General features: G+C 26.9%; 2 protein-coding genes across 2 annotated transcripts in view; one reads left to right on the plus strand and one right to left on the minus strand.

Moving 5' to 3' along the window:
• Positions 1–587: 587 nt before the first annotated feature.
• Positions 588–15,638, plus strand: LOC122510618 (DNA replication ATP-dependent helicase/nuclease DNA2). The gene is made up of 14 exons (XM_043625389.1): positions 588–790; positions 1,034–1,785; positions 1,985–2,249; positions 2,342–2,519; positions 8,877–9,156; positions 9,555–9,965; positions 10,163–10,399; positions 10,516–10,662; positions 10,855–11,251; positions 13,204–13,397; positions 13,702–13,888; positions 13,982–14,167; positions 14,292–14,474; positions 14,603–15,638. Exons 1-14 carry the CDS (start codon positions 749–751, stop codon positions 14,831–14,833), a joined length of 3,690 nt encoding a protein of 1,229 aa, XP_043481324.1. The 5' UTR covers positions 588–748; the 3' UTR covers positions 14,834–15,638.
• A 2,410-nt stretch (positions 15,639–18,048) lies between these two features.
• The window catches only part of LOC122510611 (lysine-specific histone demethylase 1A), a 265,057-nt gene continuing 255,713 nt past the window's right edge, over positions 18,049–27,392 (minus strand). The window contains exons 11-14 of the mRNA XM_043625382.1: positions 24,274–24,566; positions 22,191–22,403; positions 19,779–19,989; positions 18,049–18,423 (exon numbers count right to left, since the gene is read on the minus strand). Of these exons, the coding sequence (XP_043481317.1) occupies positions 18,239–18,423; positions 19,779–19,989; positions 22,191–22,403; positions 24,274–24,566 (902 nt within the window). The 3' untranslated portion in view covers positions 18,049–18,238. The remainder of the gene's footprint in view (positions 18,424–19,778; positions 19,990–22,190; positions 22,404–24,273; positions 24,567–27,392) is intronic.

Genomic DNA, 27,392 nt, shown 5'->3' on the forward strand with positions numbered 1-27,392 from the left:
TTTAGAATCTTGAAATTTTTTTTATTTTAATATAAAATTATTACATTACAACTACACAATTATTTAAATATTTTTATTTATTTCTTGCTATTTTCTTTATTATTATTTTTATTATTATTATTATTATTTTGATTTAGTTAAATAATATTATTTATTAATTATTAGTATATTATATTATTTCTCAGTATATTATTTATTATTAGTTACTAATTATTATTTGTTAATAATATAATATAATATAATAATAAAATAATAAACAAGAACAATAATTTAATAATAATTTATATTAATTTATTATTGAAATTTAATTATTTTCAAACTTATTTATTATTTAATTATAATTCAGATAAAAAATTTTAGTCGTTTTAATTTAAAAAAACCAAAGTTAAAAATTAGCTGAAAAAAAATTAAATAAATAATTTATTATTAAGAATTTAGAGAAGGTAAAAAATAAATAATTTTCAATAAAAAAAATTTCTTTCCAGATTTATTCAAATTGAATTTACGCGCTATTTTTCAAAGACACACGTGACTTTCAATTCGCGCATGCGCAATAGAGCAATGTTTACATATCAACATAACCAAAAAAGAAATTATGCACGTAATTTGTTTACATTCACTTTTTTATCTCATAATGAGGTAATATTGGCGGGAACTAAAGAGAATAGACTGGAAATGTTCTATTCTCGTGTAATTCTGGAAGATGTCGAATAAAAATTATAATTATTGATTCAAATGGTCTGTGATAATGAAGAAAATAAAAACAACGAATACATCAGCCAAGCAAAAGGTTAGTTTTGAAGCACTTTATTTACAAAAATTAAATACAAAAACAATTTTCCCCCACAATGATAACAACAACATCCAACGAGTCTATACTTGTCAAAAATATTATGATTCACGAATAATAATATTAATTTGAAAAGAAATAAATATTATCATTTTTCCTAGACTTCAAAGTTAGTAATCTCTTTGATTTGAAACGCATTTAGTTGAATTTTAGTTTTGAATAATTTATATTATTATGTTTCAGGCCATAAAAAGAGACGTTGCAAATAATAAAAAAATATCTTCTTTCTTCACAAAAAAACCATCTGATTCAGTAAATAACAAAAATAAATCTATCGAGACAAATGATTCGAAAAATAAGAGAAAAATTGACGATTTAGGGGAGAAATCAATTTTGGAGCATTCGTCAAAACAGAGAAAAATTGAGAATGACACGAAAATACGAGAAAAAATTAAGGATCATTCAAAAAGTGATTGTTCCACGAAAAAAGGGGGAAAAAATATAAAAATTTCATCACCGAAAAAAATGAAAATTACAAAAAGTGCTGCAAACGAATCTACTTCTACAATAGATGCAAATAATTCAAATTTACCACTAAATAATGTATTAAAGGAGAAAATAATCAGCGATGAGGATTCTGGTGTTGCATCGAAATTATCAATTGATGAGAATTTTAGTGAAATTTTCCCCGATCAATTAAAAGAAAAATTCACCACTAACGATGTGAATAAGGAAAATAATTTAGACAGTAAAACCGTCGTGTGTGACAAAAAATTACCTGTTGATAAAATTGAACACAATTTCGATTCCTTTGATTTGGAAAATGATTTTTTCGATGATATATTCATTGAGGATTTTGTGCAAAATGATCTCAGTCTTGCGGAATTGACACGTTGTATTATAACAAATGTGACAAAATCTGGAAGATTTTTAAATTTATCTTTGAAAGATTCGATTTCCAATGAGACGGCTTGTGTCAAATGTTGTGATTACTGGTGAGTTTCAAGTTCATAAATTTAATTTATTTTAAATTAATTACAATTATGTATTTATATTTGGATCCTGAAAATTTGCTTCGCAGAGAGAACGAATTAATTTATAATTAATAATTATAAATAGATTAATGAATTTAAAATAATATATTATAACATAAAAAAATAAATATAAATTTATTTTTCTTGAATGTTAAAAAAGGTCCAATTTGGAAGTTGAAAAGGGACAAATAATTGTGATACAAGCTGAAAAAATTGGCGACGATTGGATAGTGGACAACAATAATGGTCTCGTAGTAATGCACCCGGATATTTTAATATCCGGAACTTCCGTTGTTGGAGGACTTTTTTGCCACAGACAAAGTATTTTGAAGGAAAAATTCCGTGGATTCGAGTCATTGCCACTTTTTGAGTCCAATGGCTCCTACATGACTGTTGGACTTCTCGTACATAATATTCTACAAGAGGTAACAACAATAATGATAATAATATTAAAATGATATTCATTATAATTAATTGAATTAAAATTTGCTATTTTAAAATGTAATTTTAATTTTAGGTACTGATGAAAAAAATTGAAACACTTCCCGCAATTATGGAAATTTACGAAAAAATTATTTCAACTTTCGATGCCATAAGTTTAATGTTTCAATGTAATATGACAACAAAACAATGTCGAGAGAGTGTTGAACCTTATATTCCGCAAATTTACAATTTTATTCAACGTTACATGAAAGGTAATTAATTACAATAATCTTCATAAATTATCTATTAACATTTTACATTAAATTAGTGATAAAATTTATTTATTTAGGTATTTATTATTATTATTTAAACATTTTTAATTTTAAATTATCATTGATCCAAAAATTTTGAACTTGTAAAAATAAAGACGAACGAAATATTTTTTTATTAATAATATTTTCATAAATTACTGATTGAAAAAAATTTTTATTAAAAGTACTGGAAAAAATTATTTTAAAGAATTCAAATATCTTGATAAATAGCAAAATTCTTCCCAGAAATTAAATTATCTTTTCAGAAATTTTAATAAAATTCTTTATAAAATTCAATTATTCTCATAAATAAAATATTCATCACATGAATTAAATTATTTTCCAAAGTAATAAAATTCTTCGCAAAAATTCAATTACTTTCAAAAATTTTTCACGAAATTCTCCTCAAAAATTCAATTATCTTGATAAATAGGTAGCTAAATTCTTTGAGAAAAATTCATTTTTTAAAAATTTTAATTAAATTGTCAAAATTTAAAATATTTTGAAAACTTTATTGCAATTCAAAGATTTTTAATATCTACTATTATCATAAAATTTTTCATGAATTAAATTATTGAAAAAGAATTTTGATAAAATTCTACGCAAACTTTCAATTATATTTTCATAAATAATAATATTAATTTCATAGGAATTCAAATATTTAAAGAAATAAGATTTGCCTACAATTTTTCGAATAAAATCAATTATTTACCAAATTTTTATGAAATTCTTCGCATGAATTTAATTATTTTCACAAATAATAAATTTTTTTACTCGAATTCAATTTTTTGAAGAATTTTAATAAAATTCTTCTCAAGATTTCAATTATTTAAAGTATTTAAAGAATTGAATTATTCTTGTACAATTTTCTAATAAAAATCCATTAAAACATGAGTTTTAGTTAAAGTTTTAGATAATAATTGAATATTAGAAGCATTATATAGAGTGCATTTTTAGAAGTTATTATTGAATTTGAAAAAGTTTCAAATAAAAATCTTTGAAAATCTGAAATTTTCATACTTTTAACTAACAATTCTGTATTAGAATTAATTTTCTAAAAAAAGTATTAACGAGGTTCCAGGGATCACGAAATAAGACCAAAGATTCAGGGTTTTAAGTAAAGTCACAGATTTATTAATAATGAGCGAAAAAGGATTAATTAGATACAAAAATGTACTATTGTCTCAAGCGTCTCTATGAGAACTGAACGAATAAAAAAAGAAAGACGCCGTAACAGGCGATTAAAGAAAAATATAGCGGAAGCAGATGGCACCACCAGATATAAAATAAAATAAGTAATAAAAAAAGGGAGGCTCAATTTGAATATTTCTAACACCCCCTCTCAAAGTGATGTCCATCTAGTTTCACATTAATATTCCGATGTTGTTCAAACATTTCCAATGCTTGATCCTCGGCAGTCCTTTGGTAAAGACGTCCGCTGGCATGTTCTCCGTGGCAAGGTATTTCAAGTAAATTTCCTCTGCTGACAAGGCTTCCCTCACGAAATGATAACGCACGTCTATATGTTTCGTGCGCGAGTGGTACACGGGGTTCTCTGCCAATTTCTTTGCTCCTTGATTGTCCACGTGTAGCGTGATGGCCGGCTGCTTCTTTTTACTAATCTCCTCCAGGATCCGACGTAGGTGGATTGCCTCCTTGGAGGCATCGCTGAGAGCCATGTACTCCGACTCTGTAGAGGATAGTGCTACCGTAGGCTGTTTTCTCGACTCCCAGGAAACTGGACCTCCGTTCATTGTAAAAATGTACCCGGTGTAAGATTTCCTGTCATCGATGCACGCAGCCCAATCTGCGTCGACGAAACCGGTAATACTGCCCCCTCCTGCTCCGAAGGTGATCCCCACGTCCAGCGTTCCCTTGAGGTAACGAAGCACTCTCTTCGCGGCCTGCCAATGACTAATTCCGAAACAGTCATTAAATTGACTTAAGTTGCTTGTTGCATGAGTTATATCGGGGCGCGTCGCCACCGATAGATAAATGAGTGCTCCCACGAGCTCTCTAAATGGTGGTTTCTTACCATCCTTAGTTGTCCAGGTGTCGGTCTTGGACAGCTTCGTTCCCGGGTCGAGTGGCGTGTTCACCGGATGACACGATGACATCCCAAAACGGTCCAGGATCTCCAAGATGTATCCTCGTTGATTCATGGTGATCGTTGATGCATCATGAGAGAATTCGATTCCCAGGCAGTAGGATACTTCGCCTAAGTCGTTGATTTGAAACGACTTCCCCAGGAAGTTGTGAAAGTCATTGATCTTCTCGCGGTTCTTTGAGAGTGTGATGATGTCATCGACGTACGCGATAATTATAAGGGCGTCATCACCTTTACCTTTCACATACACACTAGCATCACCAAAAGTCGGTTTTGCTCCGAAATTGCACAACACTTCACCCAGGCGTTTGTGCCAACAACGTCCGGATTGTTTCAGTCCATACAGGGATTTCTTTATCCGACACACTTTGTTTCCCGAAAGGAGTTTGGATAACATCCTCTCAGATTTTTCGACGATTTCTCTAGATCCGTATTTCTTTTCGATTATAAATTTTAACACTTTTTCGGTGCACTCCGGGATCTCCATGTGAATTTCCTCTTCGATAACGCCGTTGAGGTAAGCAGTTGAAATATCGAATTGTCTTGTGTACATCTTGTGTTCCGCCGCAAAAGCCATTGCGACACGGATAGAGCTGAATCGTGCTACGGGAGCATACGTCTCGTTGTAGTCCATGCCAGGACGCTGGGAAAATCCTCTTGCGACAACCCTCGCCTTCCGCTTGATTACAGATCCATCAGCACCACGTTTGTTCCTGAGGATCATTCGACTTCCTATAGTCGACCGGTTTCCAGGACGTTCCACCAGGTCCCAGACGTCGTTTCCTAGCAACGAACAAAATTCGTCCGCCATTGCCTCCATCCATGAGTCAGCTTCTGGACCAGAGATTGCGTGATCAATCGGGATTTCCGCTGTGCTTGCGAAATTCGTATCATTATCGATGTCCTCTTGAACGACCCTGTTCCCCTTCCTCGGCCTACCACGTCTTCCCGTGAGAATCTTCCTTGGTCTTCCTCTGACCTTCGCCGGAACTGGAACGTCAGGAGGCTCATCTCCTGGAATTTGATCTGGATTAACGTCGAAACCCAGGAAGGGTTCATACTCACTTGAGGCATCCTCGAAGAGTAACTCGTCATCACCAGAGTCATCGGTCAAATTTTGTGTTTCGATGATTTCCTGATCCTCTAGGTTGCTTGCTTTCCTGTCCAAGATGACGTCAACTTCATCCGTTGGCATGCGCTGCTCGATTGTCTCGTTCCGTTCCAAGATTTCGTTTGACTCGTGGTTGTCGATTATCTGCTCCGGGTAGAAGTCCTCGAATTTTCGTTCATCTGTTTTCTGGCATTCCTTCAAGAACTCCACGTCCCGCGAAATTTCCACCCTGTGTTCTTCAGGAATCCAGATCCTGAAGGCCTTGGAGTCCGCAGCGAAACCCAGGAAGACACCTTTGCGAGCACGTGGTCCGAATTTACCTGTGTTTTTAGTCCGATTAAGGCAATAAACAGACGAGCCAAATTCATGAAAGTTTCCGACATTCGGTACTTCTCCCATCCACTTTTCAAAGGGAGTTTTACCTTTCAATGAGACCGAGGGGCAACGATTCCTTATGAAATTTGCAGTTGAGATCGCTTCTGCCCAAAATGAAGCCGGGAGTCCGGACTGAATCAGCAAACAGCGAGCCATTTCGACTAAGGTTCGGTTTTTGCGCTCGGCCACACCATTCTGTTCCGGGTTATTGGGAACCGTCAGCCGATGCTTGATGCCAGAGTTCTTGAGAAGGTCGTTGAATTCCCTGTTGACATACTCCGTCCCATTATCCGATTGTACGTATTTTATTTTCTTTTGATATTGTGTCTCGATCATGCTCTTGAACGCCTTGAATTCCTGAAATGCCTCGTTCTTCTGTCGCAGGAAACGAACTTCCGTCCAACGTGTTGAGTCGTCAGTAAATGTCAGGAAATATTTGGCATGACCGTTCGATGTGACTTTCATCGGCCCACATAAATCCGTGTGGATCAATTCACCTGGAGCGGAACTTCTCGAGGATGCTTTCGGGAACGGCTTGCGTGTCATTTTTCCTTGAAGACAAACTTCGCACTCGATGTTGGAGTTGATGTTATTGATCTCTATTCCTTTGATTGTTTGATTTTTCACTGCCTCACGAAGATCCCTGGCATTCAGATGTCCCATCTTCTTATGCCAGTTGAGTAGGGTATTTTTCTCTTCGCGGCTCACTAGTGCGGAATTTTTGACACTTGCATTTGGATCGTTCACAAAATATAGTCCGTCAACCCGATCCGCACGTAGAATCACACTGTTATCAGTCTTGTTTACAACTTCGGCCTTGTGTTTATCGAACATTACACGATAGCCTTTGTCGACGATCTTCCCGACCGAGAGAAGATTCGTTCTTAAGTCCGGAACATGCAAGACTTCACTGAGATTTATCGTTTTGTCACTTTCGTTCACACGCGTTACCATTTCCACAGCACCTTTTGCACTGATTTTCGTTGAACTAGAATTCGCTAAGTTCAATGTTTCCGAGATATTTGCATCGAGGAACTTGAAATTACTAATATCCTTAGCCATGTGTGCAGTGCATCCACTGTCTAGGCACCATCGTTCTTTATTCGACGGGTAAATTAACGCGGTACTCGCTTCGCGACACTCATTTGGTACGAAAGTAGCGTATAACGACGCATTTTCTGTTTTGTTTTTGTTTTGTTCACTTCTCACTTTCGACCAACATTTCGATGCTTTGTGACCCAACTTCCCGCACTTGTAACATTTAAATTTGCTTTCACTATTTTGTTTATCCGATTTACCCGACTTTTCGTAAACTCGATTATTTGACTTTTGTGAAAACATCGCGTTCTGCACAGAATTTTGAGAATTACTCGATCGCGCATCACTTTCTTCGACAATTTTAATTCGAAGCGTTTCGGGTTGGGGGAGCTCGTCGCGCGACTCGATTGCGACACGAAAACTATCAAAACTGGCCGGTAAACTGTAAAGTAGCAATATCGACAGCAGGTCATGGTTTATCGGAACTTCCATGTCGCTCAGTCGATCAACAGCATCGAAAAATTTTCGAAGATGGCTACGAACGTCGTCGCCCTCGTCCATGCGTTGTAGCACAATTTGTTTTAGCAAGTTAGCTTTTCTTGCGGGGCCCCTTGACTGGTATACGGCTTTTAGCTTCGTCCAAAGTTCATTCGACGTCACGCACTCTTTCACTTGTTTCAATTCCGTGGGGGAAATTCCCAAAAATATGTCTGACAGAGCCTTGCTGTCTTCGAGTTCCCATTGCGTTACAGCCGCCGCGTTCACATTGTTCTGACCAGGTTCGGGTTTAACTTTTGTACCATTTACAAAGCCCCACGCGTCATTTTTAATGAGTAATGCTTTCATGTGGATTTGCCACGTATCAAAATTATCCTTGTTAAGCATTTCTATTCGCGTTACCGTTTGCGACGCCATTTTTCTTTCTTTTCGCGAGAATGAATGAACTTACTTTCGAATCTAAACTTATTTTCACTTATTTACTCGTGGCCTGGGCCCATAACCTATTAACGAGGTTCCAGGGATCACGAAATAAGACCAAAGATTCAGGGTTTTAAGTAAAGTCACAGATTTATTAATAATGAGCGAAAAAGGATTAATTAGATACAAAAATGTACTATTGTCTCAAGCGTCTCTATGAGAACTGAACGAATAAAAAAAGAAAGACGCCGTAACAGGCGATTAAAGAAAAATATAGCGGAAGCAGATGGCACCACCAGATATAAAATAAAATAAGTAATAAAAAAAGGGAGGCTCAATTTGAATATTTCTAACAAAAAGTTTGATTGAATTTTTTTTTAAAATTAATTGAAGTTTTTTATTTTCTAATATGAAGAATTTTTGAATAATTGAAGTTTCGTGAAATTGAATTGTAAACAAATGGATTTAAAAATTCTCAAAGAATTTTTTCATAAATTATTAAAAATAATTGAATTAAAGAATAATTCGAGTTAAAAATTCTAGAAAATAATAATTGAATTAAAATAATAAAAGAATTTTGAAGAAGTTAAAGTAAAAATATTCTTATAATCGAAAATAATTTACCACTCGGTCATTTTTAATTATTAGAACATGATGAAATAATATAATATTCTTAAAAGTTACTGAATTTCAAAAGATTTGAATTTGAAATAATAAATTTATATACTATTCTATTGTTCTTTTTATTAATAATAATAAAATTATTCAGGAGTGAAGGAACCGAATAATGCAGATAAAAATTTCGAAGGTCAAGTCGAGACGATTCAAGATATCGAAGAAAATATCTGGCTCCCAAAATTGGGATTGAAAGGAAAAATTGATGTTTCCGTCGAGGTGAAAATCAATTCAAGGAGGAAAATTATGCCCCTTGAGTTGAAGACTGGAAAGAGTTCTTTTTCTCCTGAGCACAAGGGTCAAGTGATTCTTTATACAATGATGATGTCTATGATAGGTCAACAAGTCGACAGTGGACTTCTTCTCTATCTAAAGTAAGTCTCTTCAATTTCGATCATATCGAACCATTTTTCTCCAATTTTTACAATTTAATTCCAAACTATTAAAAACTTTCTATTCGAGCAATTTAAAATCTACCAACAATAGGAAAACGTTTATTTATCTGAGAAATATATTTCTATGAATGATAATTATAATTATCATTCATTCATAATTATTAACCATAATTCTATCTATGAAACAAAAATCACAAATCTATCTATGAATAGTTAGAATTAAAATATATAATTTTAATAATATAAATTATTTTATAGAGTAAAAAATATTTATTTATTTAAGCAATGTTGTTAGTAAATTATAAATTTACCAATAATTAATTTTATCTAGAAAAAAATGTTTTAATTCTTTTTTTTTCTTTTCTTTTTTTTTGCAGGGAAAATGAAATGAAAGAAATAAAAGGCAGCAACAATGAGAGACGAGATTTAATAATGCTTCGCAATAATTTGGCACTTTTTCTTGCGAAAAAAACGAATGTTAATGTAAATAATTTTCATGATGTTAAAGAATTACTATTGGATTTGCCTGAACCGATACATCATCATAGTGCATGCGGAAAATGTTCTGTTAATCATTTGTGTTCAATGTATCTCATGCATGATGAGAAATTTCGTTTAAAAAGCAGTTCGCATCCCTTGAAGGAAATATCGGAGAAAGTATTGAATCACTTGAAACCGGAACATATTCATTATGTAATGAAATGGGTGAAACTCCATCAAATTGAAGAAGAGACCTATAATCAAAGTTCATCAATGAAAGACGTTTGGACAATGGAACCCTTAAAACGGTAGAATTATTTTTTAATTCAAAAAAATTAATTGTTTGTTAAAACAAAAGAATCAATTGTTTATTTGAATTTAAATATTAAAAATTTTTAATTATAATTTATTTATTATCTTACTTTCTATTATTTTATATTAATATTTAAGAATAGAAATTGTACTTTTTTTTCTGTTTTATATCACTAATTTTAAAAAATTAAAGAGAGAAGAAAGGTTCGTGCATTTGTAATTTAAAAATGGTGCATGTAGTGAAAATAGGAGATCACTATAAACACACTTTCAAAAGAAATAAAGAACTGGAGGGCGCACTCAACGATTTCACTATCTCGGATATACAGCAGAGTGATTTCGTGATTATTAATACTTCAGAGAGAATTAATATATCCGCTGGATATGCTGGCGAAATAAATCGCGATACAATTACAGTTTTTCTCGACAGGTGAATATTGAAACTTTTCCCCTTGGAAAAAAAATAAATATCTAAATAAATTTTTCACTTTTTTTTCCTCGTTGTATAAAACTAAAACGATTTCATTTTTTTTTTGTTTTTTGCAGAAATCTCACATTACGCTATCCGAATTTGATTTTTCACGTTGACAAATATTTTTCTGCTAATATTTCTCACTACAATCGAGCGGCCGTTAGTGGACTCTTGATTAATGACGAACACTGCAGCCGATTGAGAAGTATTGTCATTGAAAAGTAATTGAATTCATTTTTCATTCATTCCTTTTTTTTCTATTTACAGGTGTAAAGACAATTTTTTCGAAAAATGTAAGGACATTTTTTTCGTAAAAATGTAGAGAGTATTTTTCGTGAAAATTTAGAGTTGTTTCCCTTGAGATTTATTTACGTATTTATTTATTTATTTTCTTTTTTTTTTGTTTTTGACAGAAAACCGGCGACTTTTAAGACTCATTTGCCGAGAAAAATTGCGCCAATCAGTGCGCCAATATTGGGACGTTTGAATAAACAACAGCAGCGGGGAATTTTTAAAATTTTAACAGCACAAGAGTATGTATTGCTGAAGGGTTTCCCGGGAACTGGAAAAACGAGAACTTTAATTGCATTGGTGGAATTATTGGTAAAAATTGGAAAATCAGTTCTTATCACAGCAAACACACATAGTGCAGTTGACAATATTTTGATTGGTTTAATGGAGAAGAAAATTGATTTTTTGAGATTAGGTTCAAGCACAAGAGTTCATTCGTCACTGTCTGCATTTACCGAGAATGTGCTTACTAAAGATTGCAAAACTCCGGAGGATCTACGTAATGCCTATGATAGTAAAGTGAGTTTTTCCAAATTTTCAATCGAGAAATTAATTTTCTCTTTCAGCAACTACTCTCTTTTTTAAAATTTCTATTTACTTTTGGATTTATTTTTACATTTTTATTTATTTTTGTATTTATTTCTATATTTTTATTTATTTTTGTATGTTTTAAAAATGTTTTTAATTTTATGAGGCTAAAGTTCACAACGTTTTTAAAAACGAAAAAACAGAAAAAAATTTTTTTCAAGTTAAAATCATTTCTAATTTTCATATTCGTGAGTTTTTTTAAAGAAATTATTACTTAATAATTGTTACTCAAAAACAAAAAGTAGAAAATAATGTAAATTTGAAACTGAAATAAAATAAATTGTCGCATTATTTTTGAGATTTTGTTTTTAAAAACGTTGCGGACTTCAGCCTCATTCAATTTTAAAATAAATGTACTGAAAATGATTGAATTCTTCAAAAATAATTATCAAAAAATTTTTTTGGAGAAAATGTAATTAAAATTGTATTGAAAATAATTTTATTCTTGGAAAAATTTTTATTAAAATTCTTTAAAATAATTGGATTGTTTTGTAGAATTTATTTTAATGTTCTTGAAAATAGTGAAGTTTTTTTTAATAATTGTTACTGAAAATTTTGAAAGTAATTGAATTTTATGAAGATTTTCTTCTAAGTTTTTTAAATAATTGTGTTTATTATTAATTGTAATTAAAAATTTCCCTATTAAATTATATTAAAATTATTCATAGAAAATTAAATTCTTTTAAAAAATTTTATTAGAGTTTTTGTAAATAATTACATTTTTTTTTTAAATTTCATTACATTTCATAAAAATAGTGAAATTTTTTAAAAGAATTTTAGTTGAAAATTTTGAAAATAACTGAAACTTACAAAGAATTTTATTAAAAACTTTTGAGAACAGTTGAATTGTTTAGAAAAATTTTATTTTACAATTTTTAAAAATAATTAAACCTGTTAGAGTAATTTTATTAAAATTGTATTGAAAATAATTGAATTTCTCAGAAGAATTTTATTATTTACAAAAATAATGGAATTATTGCCAAGAATTTTACAATTTATTCTTCTTGGAAATTTTATTAAAATATTTTGAAGTCATTGAATTGTTTCGATGAATTGAATTTAAATTTTATTGAAAATAATTGAATTCTTTCGGATACTTTTATTAAAATTTTTGAAAATATTTGAATTCTTTTGAGGAATTTTATTAAAATTGTATTGAAAACAATTGAATTTCTCAGAAGAATTTTATTATTTACAAAAATAATTGAACTATTGCAAGAATTTTACAATTTATAAAAATAATTGAATTGTTTTGAAGAATTTTATCTAAATTGTATTGAAAGTAATTGAATTTCTCCGAAACATTTTATTATTTATGAAAATAATTGAATTCCTTTGAAGAATATTTTTTATAATATTTTGTGGAAATATTTTAATACCTGCAAAGAATTTTATTTATAAAAATAATTGAATTCTTGCGGAGGATTTTACAATTCATATTATTAAATAATTGAATTGTTTCGAAAAATTTTATCTGAATTGTTGAAAATAATTTTCAATTTTTATTAAAACTCTTGAAAATAATTGAATTTAAATAATATTTTTAAAAATAATTCTATTCTTTGGAGGAATTTTATTAAAATTCTATTGAAAATAATTGAATTCTTGCTTAGAATTTTACAATTCATAAAAATAGTTGAATTGTTTTTGAAAAATTTTATCTGAATTTTTTGAAAATAATTGTATTCTTTTGAGAAATTTTATTAAAATTCTGTTGAAAATTATTTAATTGCTCTAAAAGATATTATTATTTATGTGAGAATAATAAAAGTCTCGTGAAAAAAAAATTTATAGTCTATTTACAAAAAAGTAAAAACAATTTGAAAAATTGACCTAATATTAAACGAATTGAATTTAATTTTGAAAATAATTTGCATTGGCAGAAAGTTGTAGGCGTTACTTGTCTCGGTGCGTACCACAAACTTTTCGAGTCAAGGAAATTCGACATGTGTCTCGTCGATGAAAGTACGCAAGCTCAGCAGTGTGCGGTCTTGAAACCGCTTTACAATTCAACGAAATTTGTTCTTGTTGGCGATCCCGAACAATTACCTCCAATTGCGAAAAGTCAAGTCGGAAGGTGAAATTATTTTTTATTCGACACATTTTCTCTTCACACTCTCATTATTTTTCCTTTCGAAATAAAAAATATTTCATACGAAACAAAAAATTTCTTCGTTAAAAAAGAAAATTTTTTTCTAAACAAAATTTAAAATCTATTTGAAATTTAAAGTCTTAAAAAAATGTCTTAAAAAATGTTCTTAAAAAATGTTCTTAAAGAATTCTTCAGGCATTTGTTCTTAAAAAATGTTCTTTGAAATTTAAAAATAAGTTTAGAAGAAAATTAAGAGAATGAAATTTTAATTTATTGATAAATTTTTCAGAGAACTCGGCTTTAGTGAATCTCTGTTTAAGAGACTCGATAGTGAAAATAATACCGTAGTGTTATTTGTTCAATATCGAATGAATAAGGAAATTATGACCCTGGCGAATAAAATTACCTACGAAGATCAATTGGAAGTTGGCAATGAGAATGTAGGGAACGCTACTTTGCACTTCAAAAATAATAAGGTAAAAATAAAAATAATAAATAAAAAAATAAAAGAAACTTTTATTTCTTCTAAAGATTTAATTTCTAGAAATTAATCGAAATCTAAATTCCAGGTTTCGCAGATTTGGTGGATCCAAGCAGCTCTCTCCACAAAACTCGAAGAATCCGTGATTTTTCTCAACACCTCTGTACCAAAGGATTTTGAATCAAAATTCGAGTATCTCAAAAATAATACCAAACCCTATAAAAATCTACTGGAAGCTGCGATTGTCGAAAGACTCGTCAATACACTTAAAGAGGTAAATTTACAGAAAATTTCAATAAGGAAAGAAAAAATAGATAAAATGAAAAAAGAATAACAGAATTGAAAATTGTAAATAGAATTTTGATTTTACCATTTTAAAAAAAATTGTTCCTTTGTAGGCGGGACTAAATAATAAAGATATTGGCGTCATTGCACCATTTCGGGCGCAGGTGAATTTAGTAGGAAAAGCCGTTTCAAAGGATGTCGAAGTAAACACTGTAGATCAGTATCAAGGACGTGAAAAGAACATTATCATTTACTCGTGTACTGAGAGCTCACCTCAAGGCTGTGCAAATACAAAGGTAAATATTCTAGTGCGATAGCGAATTTACTTTCCCAACGACAAAGCAAGCGCTTGCGCAAATTAATTACGCCTCGCAAAGTTTCCAACCCTATCCTATTAAACAAGGAAAATTTTCTCTCTCGGCAGGCATTTCACATTCTCGACGATCACAACCGACTTACTGTCGCTGTCACACGAGCAAAACACAAATTAATCATCATTGGCGATCGTCATATTTTAACCACATATTCACCATTCGAGAAACTTATTCGTCACACTCGATCGGAAAATATCATTGATTTATTTCATTCAAAATTGTCAGACGAATTTAACTGGAAGGAAATGATTGACACTTTTCAGGATAAATTCGATTTCTAGTAATTTATAACAAAAAATTTTGTTATAAAACGTAATTGTAAAATTAGTTATTTTGTATACAAAAGTTAGGTTTAGAAACGAGGCATTTTTTTTACAAAAATTTCTTTATTGAATGGTAATTATTATACATGAGTTTTTTTTCTTGTAAAATATTTAACGTGTGTATTTGTCAATTTTATTTATATTCTGCATTTTTTTTGTATCATTTTGTGCAAACATTGAATGTCTGTGTTTATATTATATTATATATAATGAAAAGAGTGATTCTTGACGAATAAATATGATAAATATTTTTACTGCCTTTTTTTATTACGTCAACTATATATTTGCAGTTTTTTTTCTATCTTTTCTTTCACACATCATGTACATAAAAATTCCCATGTGAACACTTCATTAAAATACTAATTCATTAATAACTTTTTCTATTTCACGTTTGCCGCAGTCCCCGAAGAATTTGCATTCATTTACTGAATGGCTAACGGAGCTTCGAAATAATTCGCAAAGTTTCAATAAACAAGGGCTTGGAAATGTTTTCCTGGCAAAAGTTACAGTGTTATATGTGTGTCTTTATATATCTATATATTGAGAAGCAAACTTTGTGGCCTCTAAAACTTTTCGTCGAAAAGCATTTCCCCCTTTGGTGTTTATTGGAACTTCCCTTCTCGGTTTATTATCCTGAAGCTGTTTTGCGAATTTTCGCTTATCTTTCAAAAAAAGAAGCGTTCCATTAATGATGGAATCATTAAAAAAAAACTAAAAATTCATATCATTAATGGAAAATTGAAAATTTCAAAAATTTTATTTGTTCAAAAATTAATCAATAGTTATAAATACTTGAAAAAAAAACGAAACAAACATATATAGGGAAAGACTGGAAAATTCATGATTAACATTATTTAATAGATTATAAAATAAGTGCTTAATTTAAATTCTTAAGAATTACGGTTAAAGAAACATTTTTATATACAATTTAACTTTTTTTTTTTTGTTCGTTCTAACTAACGAACATGATTTTTGCTATTAGCATTTAAGAGTATAAAAATTCGTAATAATTGATTGAGTGAAACGGCAGAATTTTTTTTTTTACACTTTAGGCTCGAGCACTGTCACGTTTCAACTCAAGCATCGAGTATATCGTTACGATTGGAATTGCGTAATACTATTGGCGTACTTTTCACGTAACGATGTGTAAAGTACATTAAAACATTCGCTTCAGTCTATTAAAAACTAAAAAAAAAAAATATAAACTTAAGACTTAGATCCAAGGCATTTAGATGACAAAATTCACAAATTTCTCATTTAACTAAAAAAATGTCCACTTTTCATTTTTCAAAATAGTTCATTAATAATTTATTTATTCATTCAAATTAATTAATTTATTCATTCAAATTAAGTAATTCATTTATTCAAATTAATTAATTCAAATTAATGAAACTGAGAATTTAAACTTTAATATTTAAATAAAATTCAGTTTCTTGACAATAATTTAAACATGAGACTTTTAACAATAATTTATTAATTTCGAAAAAAAGTTCCTAATTTCAGAAAATTTGAAAAGGACACTTTTTTATTAGCAAAATTTATCAACTTAAAAAATCACATTCCATTATTAAGCTCAAAAAAGAAAAACAGTCGCAGAGTAATCAAATATTAAAAATTCTCGGTTTATTATTTAATAGTATTTATTTTATTGAACAAAATTTTTTTTTCTAATTCGACTATAATTATAATTCACAAGTTTCGAACGTTCAAATGAAGGAAATTATCTTTTAGTAAAAATATTTTATTAATAAAATATTTAAAATATTTTTTCAATAGAATATTAAAAATATTTTTAATATTTTTTCAATAAAATATTAAAAATATTTTTTAATAAAATTAAAAAATACTTTTTCAATAAAATATTATAATATTTTTTCAATAAAATATTAAAAATATTTTTTCAATAAAATATTAAAAATATTTTTTCAATAAAATATTAAAAATATTTTTGCAATAAAATATTAAAACTATTTTTTAATAAAATATGAAAAATATATTTTTAAGGCAGAATCCGACAAACAATCAGAACGAAAGTTAGTCCAATGTCATAATTTCGTATTTTAAAAAAAAAAGTTAAATTAAATTTTAAATTCCTTTTGGTAGAAGCGTAAGGAATTTAATTTTCTACTTTTTGAACATTTTAAAGTTATATTTGAATAAACATGATTAGTTTTTGTCAATAATAAATGATTTAAGTAACAGAACCTAAAATTTAACAAATGTTTCTTATTGACAGAAAATTGTAATTTTTAACCAAGTGCAACTTTTAATCGTTTTAAATATTCAAAATTAAATTCTTCGCTTTTTCACCAAGACGAATTTAAAATTCAATTTGTTTTTTTCTTTTCAATTACGATATTATTGACATTCGACTAACTTTTGATTTGACTGTCCGTCAGATTCTTTCTTAATAAAATATTAAAAATATTTTTTAAATAAAATATTAAAAATATTTTTTAAATGAAATATTAAAAATATTTTTTAATAAAAATACTGATTGCAAGCTAAAAGCTTAAAATTTACATTTTTTAAACACTTTATAATTAATTTTCTTTTTAACATTGTGACGGAAAATTGTAATAAAAATTTAATTTGACAAAGAAATAAATAAATTCCTCTCAATTGAACGTTCGGGATTTTTAGGATCGTGTATATTTTTTCTGAGACTTTATAAAATTCCATTTATGTAAAATTTGATTTATCGTTAAATTTTTCTTGTTCGATTTGTGATTGATATTTAATAATTATGTAATTTTGAACGAAAATCGAGAATTCTTAATAAACGATACACTCTTGGAAAAAAAAGAAATTAACGGCGAACTGCGATTTTTTCAACTATTTACAATTCACTCTTCCACCGTAATAGGTGTACTTCTCGAAAGTGAGAAAAATCAGAAATATTTAATTAAATTTCGCTTAAAAAAAATCATTCTTATCTTTGTCAAACACCAAAAAAAAAGTGTTTAAGAAAATTCGCATCGTCTGACGAAAATAAAAAAATAACACGTAACAATATAAAAAATGGAAACGTTAAAAAAAATTTAGTAATAATAATTGGAGAAGATTAAATTGGAAGAGAATGTGGAATGGATTTTAAAAAGATTAGAGTGATATTCAGCAGAGTTGCGTTTTTCTGTATGACAAAATGCAAGGAGCGATTTTTTTTCTTCTTCTTCTTCTTTTTGAAAACTTTTCTCACAAGATCTGCTGATGAAACTTTAAGGAAAAGTTTTCAATGTTTCCGAGAGTTGGTAGTCACTAGTCTGTGAAGATTTTGCGCGAACGAACGCATTAGCTGCGGGGCCAGTGAGAGAGAGAGAATGAGAGAAAATGAGAGAGGGAGAGAGAGAGAAAGAGAAGTCTTTATGGAGTTACGCCTGAGCTCGGAGTAGCTGTAGGGATTGCGGTTGACGAGGCAACGGAAGTGGTTAAGTTAGGAGGTGCATACGGACTTCCACAAAGTTGGTCTGCTATACGGCCACCCTCTCTGAGTCCACTTAAAAATGCTCCGTGCACTGTTGCTGGATAATTGCGTATCGTGTGTTCACCTGCAAAAAAAAAACCATAAAAATAAATAATAAAAGAAAACAAACACATTTTTATTAGTCAAATAACAAAAGGGAGGACTCTTCATTTTTGTGGCTAAATGCCAGAACGCTCTAGCCATAATTTCAGAAGAAATTATTAAATTATTACTATTATTCTTGTTATTATTATCATTAAAATCACGCAAGCAGAAAATTCACCTCGAAATTTAAGAGAGACTGCATTAAAAATTCGTATTTTCGTTCTGGTTTTTTCTAAATTACGTTTCTTATTATTTATTCTCAAAAATTTTTTTTATTTCTGCAAATTCTGCAAATTTTTTCTCGAAATCTTTTAATATTTATTCTGCAAATGTTTGGATATTTAATCTAAAAATCTTCGAATATCTATTTCGAAAAATTTTAAATTCCTATTAAAAAAATTTTGATTTTTTTTTTATCTATATTGGAATATTTTTGAATATTTAAATTTTAATTTGAAAATTTTTCGATAGTTTAATTTGGCAAATTTTTGAATAGTGTAATTTGAGTGTTTAATTGAAAAACTTTTGAATGGTTCAATTTGGAAAATATTTTGAATATTTAATATGCAAAATTTTTGTTTATTAAATTGGAAAATTTTTTGAATATTTAATTTAATAACTTTTGAATATTTAATTTAATAACTTTTGAATATTTAATTTAAAAACTTTTGAATGGTTTAGTTTTTGAAAATTTTTTGAATAATAAATCTGAAAAGTTTTCTAGAATACTTTGAGAATACAACAGCAAGAGGCAAAAAAAATAAACTTTTTAGTAGTCTCTTTATTTTTCGCCTTTCTTCTCCTCTGATGTTTATTGCAACTTTTATATTTAGAAGTGAAGCCTCTCGACAAGTTTTTATGACTTTCTTTCGCATCACCAGAATACTGAACTGCATATGAAAGAATATATAACTTTACAAGGAGTATTACACAAATATACATTCATGAAAAAAAAATGTGAAAATAAAAATTATTTCCAACCACTAATATATGTAGTTCACCAAAAGTGAAGATTATTTAGTTTTCAAGTTTTCCATTTTTTCTTTTTTTTTTTTGAAAAACAACAATTTTATTGTTAAAATTACAACAAATTAAATTAAATTGTAATAAATATTATAAAACGAAAAAAATGTACATTATGAAAATGAAAAAGTTGAAAATTAGAAATAAAAATTGTAAATAATAAAACTGTGAATAAAAATTGTAAAGTATAAATTAAAACCAAATAAAAAAATAATAAAATAAAAAAAATAAATTGAACCAAAAATTAAAAGTGGAATTAAAATAAAAAAAAGTTCTACTTTGAAAAGTGGAGGAAAAAGAGACAAAGCTCACCGGCGAAAAATAAACGTGGTTGGGGTGGCGTTGCTCCTGACGGTTGGTTTGGCGGAGGCGGGGGAATCACGGGTGCAGCAAGAAGGTCGTAGTCACTTCCGGAACTTCCAACGGCTACAAAACTATAAGATCCTCGAGCCCAGGGATCAGCACGCCACCTTGTTACAACGCTCTCACGGGGCTGAGGCACAACTTGGTTTCCAAAAATACCCTAAAATTTTGGAGAAACAAATTTTTTTCGAATTAAAATTTAGTAAAAACTATTTACTATTGCATGTAAATAAATAAATAATTAGGTTCTAATTTCTCTTATTTCTTTTTTAATTATTTAATTAGCCACTTTTTAATTTACAATTTTAATTTTTTTACCCTAATCTAGTCTCATCTTATTTTAATTTATAATTTTTCTACTTCTCAATTTTTTTTATTAACAATATTTAAATTTTGAATATTTAAATTTACAATTTTTTCTACTCAAAAATTTGTTTATTTGCAATATTTTAATTCATCATTTCTTCTAATTTGGTTTTTTCTACTTTTTAATTTTTTTTCCCCGACATATATTATAATTTACGGTTTTTTCTACTTAACCATTTTTTTAATGTGCAATTCTTTCTACTTTTCAATATTTTTTACTTACGATATTTAAATTAACAATGCTTTTTATTAATAATATTTAAATTTACAAATTTTTCTACCTAAAAATTTTTAAATTTGCAATATTTTAATTCACCATTTTTTCTAATTTGCAGTTTTTTTTAATTTAAATTTTTTTTACTAGACACATTTTAATTTACAATTTTTTCTACTTTACAATTATTTTAATATGCAATTCTTTCAACTTTTCAATATTTTTTACTTACGATATTTAAATTTACAATTCTTTTTATTTACGATATTTTTAAATTTACAATTCCATTAATTTACAATATATTCTAAATTTACAACTTGTTTTACTTTATAATTTTTTTAATTTTTAATTTTCTTCTACTTTAAAAACTTTTTTATTTTCCATTTTTTCTAATTTAATATTGTTTTAATTTGCATTTTTTTCTACTTTAAACATTTTTTTTATCCATAATCTTTTCTTAATGTACAATTTATTCTCATTTGCAATTTTTGTTCACAATATTGTAATTTATTGAAAAATAAATTAGAATTTATAATTTGAATAAAATAAATAAAGTTTCTTTGCATTACAAATATTTACAATCTTTTTTTCAATTTCCAAATTTTCTTTTATTTGCAATTTTTTTGCTTTGCAATTTTTTTTAATGTAGGCAATTTTTTCTACTTTGTAATTTTTTTATGTACAATATTTTAATTAATAATTTGAAAGAATACAATATTTTAATTTATAATTTGAAGGAATTAGGTAAATAAATTTTCTTTGAGTTACAAATATTTATCATTTTTTTCAGTTTTCAATTTTTCTTTTATTTGCAATTTTTGTGCTTTATAATTTTTTTTTAATGTTGGCAATTTTTTCTACTCTGTAATTTTTTTTATTCAGAATATTTTAATTTATAATTTAAAATAAATAAATAGATTTTCTCTGAGTAACAAATTTTTATTTATTTTGTTCATATTCCAATTTTTTTTTAAATTGTTATGCTTTACAATTTTGTCTAATTTGCAATTTTTTCTACATTTCAATTTTTTTTTACTCAGGATATTTTAATTTACAAATTTTTCTACTTCAAAATTTTTTTTTAATTTGCAATTTCCTTTATTTACAATGTTTTAATTTATAATTTGAAATAAATAAATAGATTTCTTTTCAATAGCAAATTTTTAACAATTTTCTTTCAATTTCAAATTTTTCTTTAATTTGCTATTTTTATGATTTACAATTTTTTTTAACTTGTAATTTATATTGCAATTCTTATTGCATCTTTTTTATTTGCAATTTATTCTAATTTATAATTGTTATAATTTACATTTTTTTCAAGTTACAATTTTGTCATTAAAATACAATTTTTGTTATTTACAAGATCTATAAGTCCCGAGCCTTCAAATAAAAGAAAATTGTTTATTTCTTCTTCAAATTAAATTTTTATTGCAATAATTATTTTTCAAAGTAACGCAAAAATATTAAAAATAGGAATTATAAATTTTCTAAATGTAAAATTTAATTTTTTAACTTTTATTAATCGAATAAGGCAATTTTATTCTTTTTATTTTCAATATTATATTTTTTAAACAGACAAAAAGCCTTGAAATTATACAATGTAACAAATTATCGAAATTTATGTTTAAAAACTAAAAAACAATGGTAAATAAAAAAATAATTAAAATAAATAAAAGAAAAAAATTAAATCTTTGTACGCTTAATTGAAAAGGAATTCAATAGAGAATTTTTTTTCTTCCTCGAATCTCTGGTGGCTATAAAGATGATAAATGATAGTTTACCTTGAGTACAGCAATACAGCGACCGATGATGACGTCGTCACTGACATTTTCCATAACGCAAGCGGCTTCTCCGGCGACCAGCGCCAGAAGGACCGGCGCTTTATACAAATTCCAGAATAAAAAGAGTTCACCACGAGACGCCGTTGTACTTCCAACATGACCGAACAAGTTTGCCGTTGGATCCCAAAAAATGCGTTCGAAACATAATACCACCTGAAAAACCAGAATTGAAATGAATTTCGAATTTTTATTATAAGCCTCATCTCTACCTCACTCTCTCTCATTTCTTGATTTCAGTTAAACTTCGTCTTCTTTTTTTTCTTCTTTTTCTTATTCATTTTTTTTCTCCCTTCTTTTGCATAAATTGAAAAACAAATCACGTCCCATTTGAAATAAATGATTCACCAAAGTGTCAAAATAAAAGAAAAAAAAAAGAAAAGAAAACTGTTATTTCATTTATAATTTAGAAAAAGAAAAAAAAATCATTGAATATTCTCTTTTCTTGCTCATTTATGCGTATAGAAATTTTTATTTATGATTTAGAAGGATGACATTCTCAATATAAAATGGAAGCGTTCATTTCAGATAAAAATTAATTTCTCCGCTCTTTAATGTCTCGATGAAGGGGTTTTTTTTTTATTTTTTTCCTTTTTTATATATTTAAAAGAATCTTGTGTCGAATCGACTCCTAAAATTCTTTAATCGTTCCTGGTGAAAAAATTGAAATTGGAATTTGTGATAAATGAATGCAATAAAAAGTTAATATTTTTCTGAATGTGGAGAATATTTTATTTTTCATTAAAAATAATTAAAAAAAAAAGAAAAGAAAGATGTTACTAATTTCTTATAAATCTCGTATCGTTTTCTAATTAAAAATCTCCAATAAGTATAACATTTTTTACAAATTTCAAAATTTAGAGTCGTTTTTATTTTATGTTTATTAAGTGAAAAAAAGGAAATTTGATTTTTTAAAAAAGAAGTTTTCGTTTAAAAAATTCTTTTTTTTTGTTTTGTCTCTATTTTATTTTATTCTCTTTTATTCATTTCATTTTTTCTTTTTTTCTTTTATCATTTTATTATTTAGGAGTGTTTTTTATTTTTAAAAGCTCTTTTAAAAATTGTAAAAGCAATAAATAAATAAATTATTACAAAATTTTTTGTTTTATTATAGTATTTAAGAGTTTATTTTAAAAAAATTTTCCTTCTCTTATAATAACATTTTTTTTTAATCATATAAATTAAACTTTTTTTGTCCAATTCTTTCTAACAATTATTATTACTAATTTTTAATTTCAATATTTTTCTGTCATTTCTGTTTATTTGCAATTTTTTCATTTATTAATTACATTTAAAAAATTTAATTTTAAATTTGTTAAAAAAGTTTTTTACGACTAAAAGAAAGTAAAATTTAAAATAAATTAAATTAATATAAGAAGTAAAATCAAAATCAATATGAGAATAAATAAATATTTAAAAAAAAATAAAATAAAATACATTAACGAATAAATAATACGAACAATTTTCAATTTTAAATGAATAAATAAATAAAGTGTTGGAAAAAACAAAAAATAAAAAATAAAAACAATTAAATAAATTGAAATAAAAAATAAATACAAAAATTTTTACTAATCTATGTTGAGGAAAAAGTGTAAATGAATAAAAAAAGAGGTAAAATTAAAGTAAATTAAAATAATAATGGAAATAAAATCAAAATCGAGATGGAAATAAAAGTGAGAAGAAATAAATACCACGAAAATAAAATAAAACGAAAAAAAAATTAAGAAAATTTGTAAAAGCTAAAAATATAAAAAATTAGAAAAACTAACAATAAAAAAATTTGTGATAGGTAAAAATATAAAAAAGTTAGAAGGAAAAATTAAAAATTAAAAAAATATGTAAAAATAAAACTAAGAAAATTTGTAAAAACTAAAAATATAGAAAATTATAAAAATTAACAATAACAAAATTTGTACTAAAAATTAAAAATAAAAGAAATTAGTAAATAAAAATTAAACAAAATAATTTTTTTTTTTTTTTTGATGAATTTTGTAAATTTTTTTTTTTTTTTGAGGAAAATAACTACCTTGTTGAGATTGCCAAAGCCCAGCCTTTGAATGGCTTGTGTTTTCCAATCGGGAAGTGGAGGATTGAAGCTAACTGCCGAAGGTGCGGCTTGTGCTTTTAATACTCCCAAGGGAAGAGTGACGAGCACAGCGTCAGCTTTATAGACAGTGTGACTACTTTGAGGACTTCTTGCAGGCGCTGCCCAAACTTCAACTCCATTTGGTCCATATCTCACGGCTCTTGCTGCTGTATTCAATCGTATATCAAGACCCTCAGACAGTGCCACCGGTACACACGAATATCCATTTCGAACTGCAAAAAAATAACACACTTATAAAAATCAAAATTTTTTATCATTATACAATTTTTTTTAATTTGCAATTTTTTATCATCTAAGATTAATTTTAATTTGCAATTTTTTACCATCTAAAATTAATTTTAATTTGCAATTTTTCATTATCTAAAATTCATTTTAATTTGCAATTTTTTTTTCTCAGTCAATGTAAATTATAAATTTATTAATTTTTTTTTTACTATTTATTTACAATTTTCTATCAATTCATTCTTAATTTGCTATTTTTTTAATTAACAATTTTCTTAATTTGCAATTTGTTTTTTATTAGCAATGTTTAAATTTATAAGTCTGTCTACTTTTCAAATTGTTTTAATTTACAGTTCTTTCTACTTTTAAATTTTTTTATTTACAAATATTTAAATTTACAATTTGTTTTATTTACAATATTTAAATTTACAAATTTTTTTTACTTTATAATTCTTTAATTTGCAATTTTTTCTAAGTTACTCTAAAATTTTTGTATTCGCAATTTTTATTAATTTACAATTTTTTTTTAGAAATATTTTAATTTAGGTACAATTTTTTCTACTTTACACATTTTTTTATTTACCTTATTTAATTATTTAATTATTTATTTATTTACCTTATTTACTTTAATATTTTGCTGATTCACAATTATTTCAATTTGCAATTTTCTCTTATGTGCTTTACAATTTTTCTTTAATTTGCAACTTTTTTGAAATTTTTTTTTATTTTCAATTTATTTCAATTTATAATTATTATAATTTACCACAGTTTATTTAAGTTACAATTATTCATTTAAATAAATTTTTTATATTTTATTGCAATTCTTTCAAATTTTTCTTTCTTCAGTATGCAATTTTTTTAAGTAGCAATTTTTCTAATTATCAATTATTTTTTATTCAACAATTTTTTCTTTAATTTTCAATTTATTTTTAATTTGCAATTTTTTGTAATTTATAATTTTTTATTATAATTTAATTAATTTACAATTTATAGTTTAAATTTTTAGTTTATTTTTCTTTAATTTCCAAATTTTTTTTAAATGTCATAATTTTTTTTATAAATTTTCATAATTTAACATTTTTTTATTATACAATTTTTTTAAATTTTCAATTTATTTTTGTTTTATTCTGTTTAATTTTCAATTAAATTAATTAATTAATTAATTAATTAATTAATTTTTATTCTACGCGATTTCTTTAATTATTAATTTAATTTGTTTAACTTTCAATTAAGGTTTTTTTAATATACAATAATTTTCATTTTATTTTTGTTTTCAATTTGTATAAATTTCAATTAAATTTTTTTTTAATGTATAATTTTGTTTATAATTTTAAAGTTTAGTTCAAAATTTGCCGTTTCTTTAGTATATAATTTTTTGAATTAAAAATTTTTCATTTAATTAAGAAAAATTTGTATACTTCCAGGATTTCTTGAATAGCAAACACTTTTTCCTAATTTCCCAAGAGGAGTTTGTTTTTTCAAAGACAAATTTTTACATTCAGGTAAATTTTGTCCAATTAGTGACAAAATCTAATTTTATTACAAAAAATCTTGCAAAAGAAAACATTTTTCCATAAAGAATATTTTTCTAAAATTTTTGGAAATATATTTTAGAAAATAAAAAAAAAACTTATTCTTCTAAAAAAATATATCTTTCTGCAAAAGAAGTTTTTCTGAGAATCTCTTTGTTAACTAAAGTTATTCTGACAGTTTTTTTTACGAGTCAAAATAATTTTCTCAGGGGAAAAATTATTTCTTGAGTAGAAAATGTAGTTTTATCAGTGCAATTTTTTTTTGTCGAACATAAAAAAATTTTTTGATGAATAAAAGAAAATAACGCTTAGAGAGAAGAATATTGTTTCTCAAAAATAATTCCATATAATTTTTTTTTGATTTTTTTTTAATTTTTCTTTTCGTCAAATTTCTCAAAAATAATTCCAAAGTCATAGAATTTTTTTTAAAATTAATTTTCAGTCTAATAAAGAGACTTTTTCAGTCGTAAAAAAAGAGAGAAACTTTTATTTTCGATTTTCCTTGTCACTGTTTCATTAAACTTTAAAGTTTTAAAACAAAAAAAATATGAGGATAGAGACATCAGAATGTTAAATAAGTAAATGAAATTATAAAGAGGAAACGAAAAATAAAAAAAGGAAATAAAAATTGTTGAATTCAAGGCATATTTCATCATGAGTGACCTGAAAGTGAATAAAAGAAGTAAGGACACAAGTGATAATATTTTACATGCTGTTGGCATGATTTCCGTGAGTCTTATTTTTAAATAAGCAATTTCTCTCTCCTCGTCTACTCTTTTTCACTTTTTTCTTTTATTTTATTCTTTTTCTCCTTCTTCTTCGTCTTCTTCTTCTTTTTCAAGTAAACTGTTCTTCATTTATGTGCGCTTATTCCACTTCTTTTGTTACCTTTGGTACTTTGTGCCAGAACGTATAATAAATATTTCATTTCTTTTTGGGTCTTTTTTTCCATTATCTGCACCCATTGTTGTTTGTATTTTTACCACATTTTATCTCTCGTTTTTCTTGTCCTCTACTTTTTTTATTTTTTTTATTTTTTTGGTCCTCATCTCGACTTCTCCCTCACACCCACAATTGAAATGATGAAGGAAAAAAGGGCACGAGCCAAGTTAACGTAATTTTAAACGTTTCATATTGTGACGTTCTTCAAACAAGAGTCGTGAATGTTTTATCGTCTCCTTTTATATAGACAAGCTGCTTTAGACTTTTTAAGGAAAATTTACCTTCCGATCGTTGAAGTTTATAGAATTTTTTTTTCCTTCCTCTTTTTTTTGAAGTGCACAG

This window comes from Leptopilina heterotoma, unplaced genomic scaffold, assembly GCF_015476425.1.
Source record: "Leptopilina heterotoma isolate Lh14 unplaced genomic scaffold, ASM1547642v1 Lhet_71, whole genome shotgun sequence".
Taxonomy (NCBI): Eukaryota; Metazoa; Arthropoda; class Insecta; order Hymenoptera; family Figitidae; genus Leptopilina; species Leptopilina heterotoma.

Excerpts from the sequence above, each read along its gene's own strand:
- LOC122510618 (XM_043625389.1), top strand. The coding sequence starts at position 749 with ATGAAGAAAATAAAAACAACGAATACATCAGCCAAGCAAAAG. Across the intron at positions 9,157-9,554 it reads GGACTTCTTCTCTATCTAAA|GGAAAATGAAATGAAAGAAA; the intron begins GTAAGTCTCTTC and ends TTTTTTTTGCAG. Across the intron at positions 10,663-10,854 it reads AGAAGTATTGTCATTGAAAA|AAAACCGGCGACTTTTAAGA; the intron begins GTAATTGAATTC and ends TGTTTTTGACAG.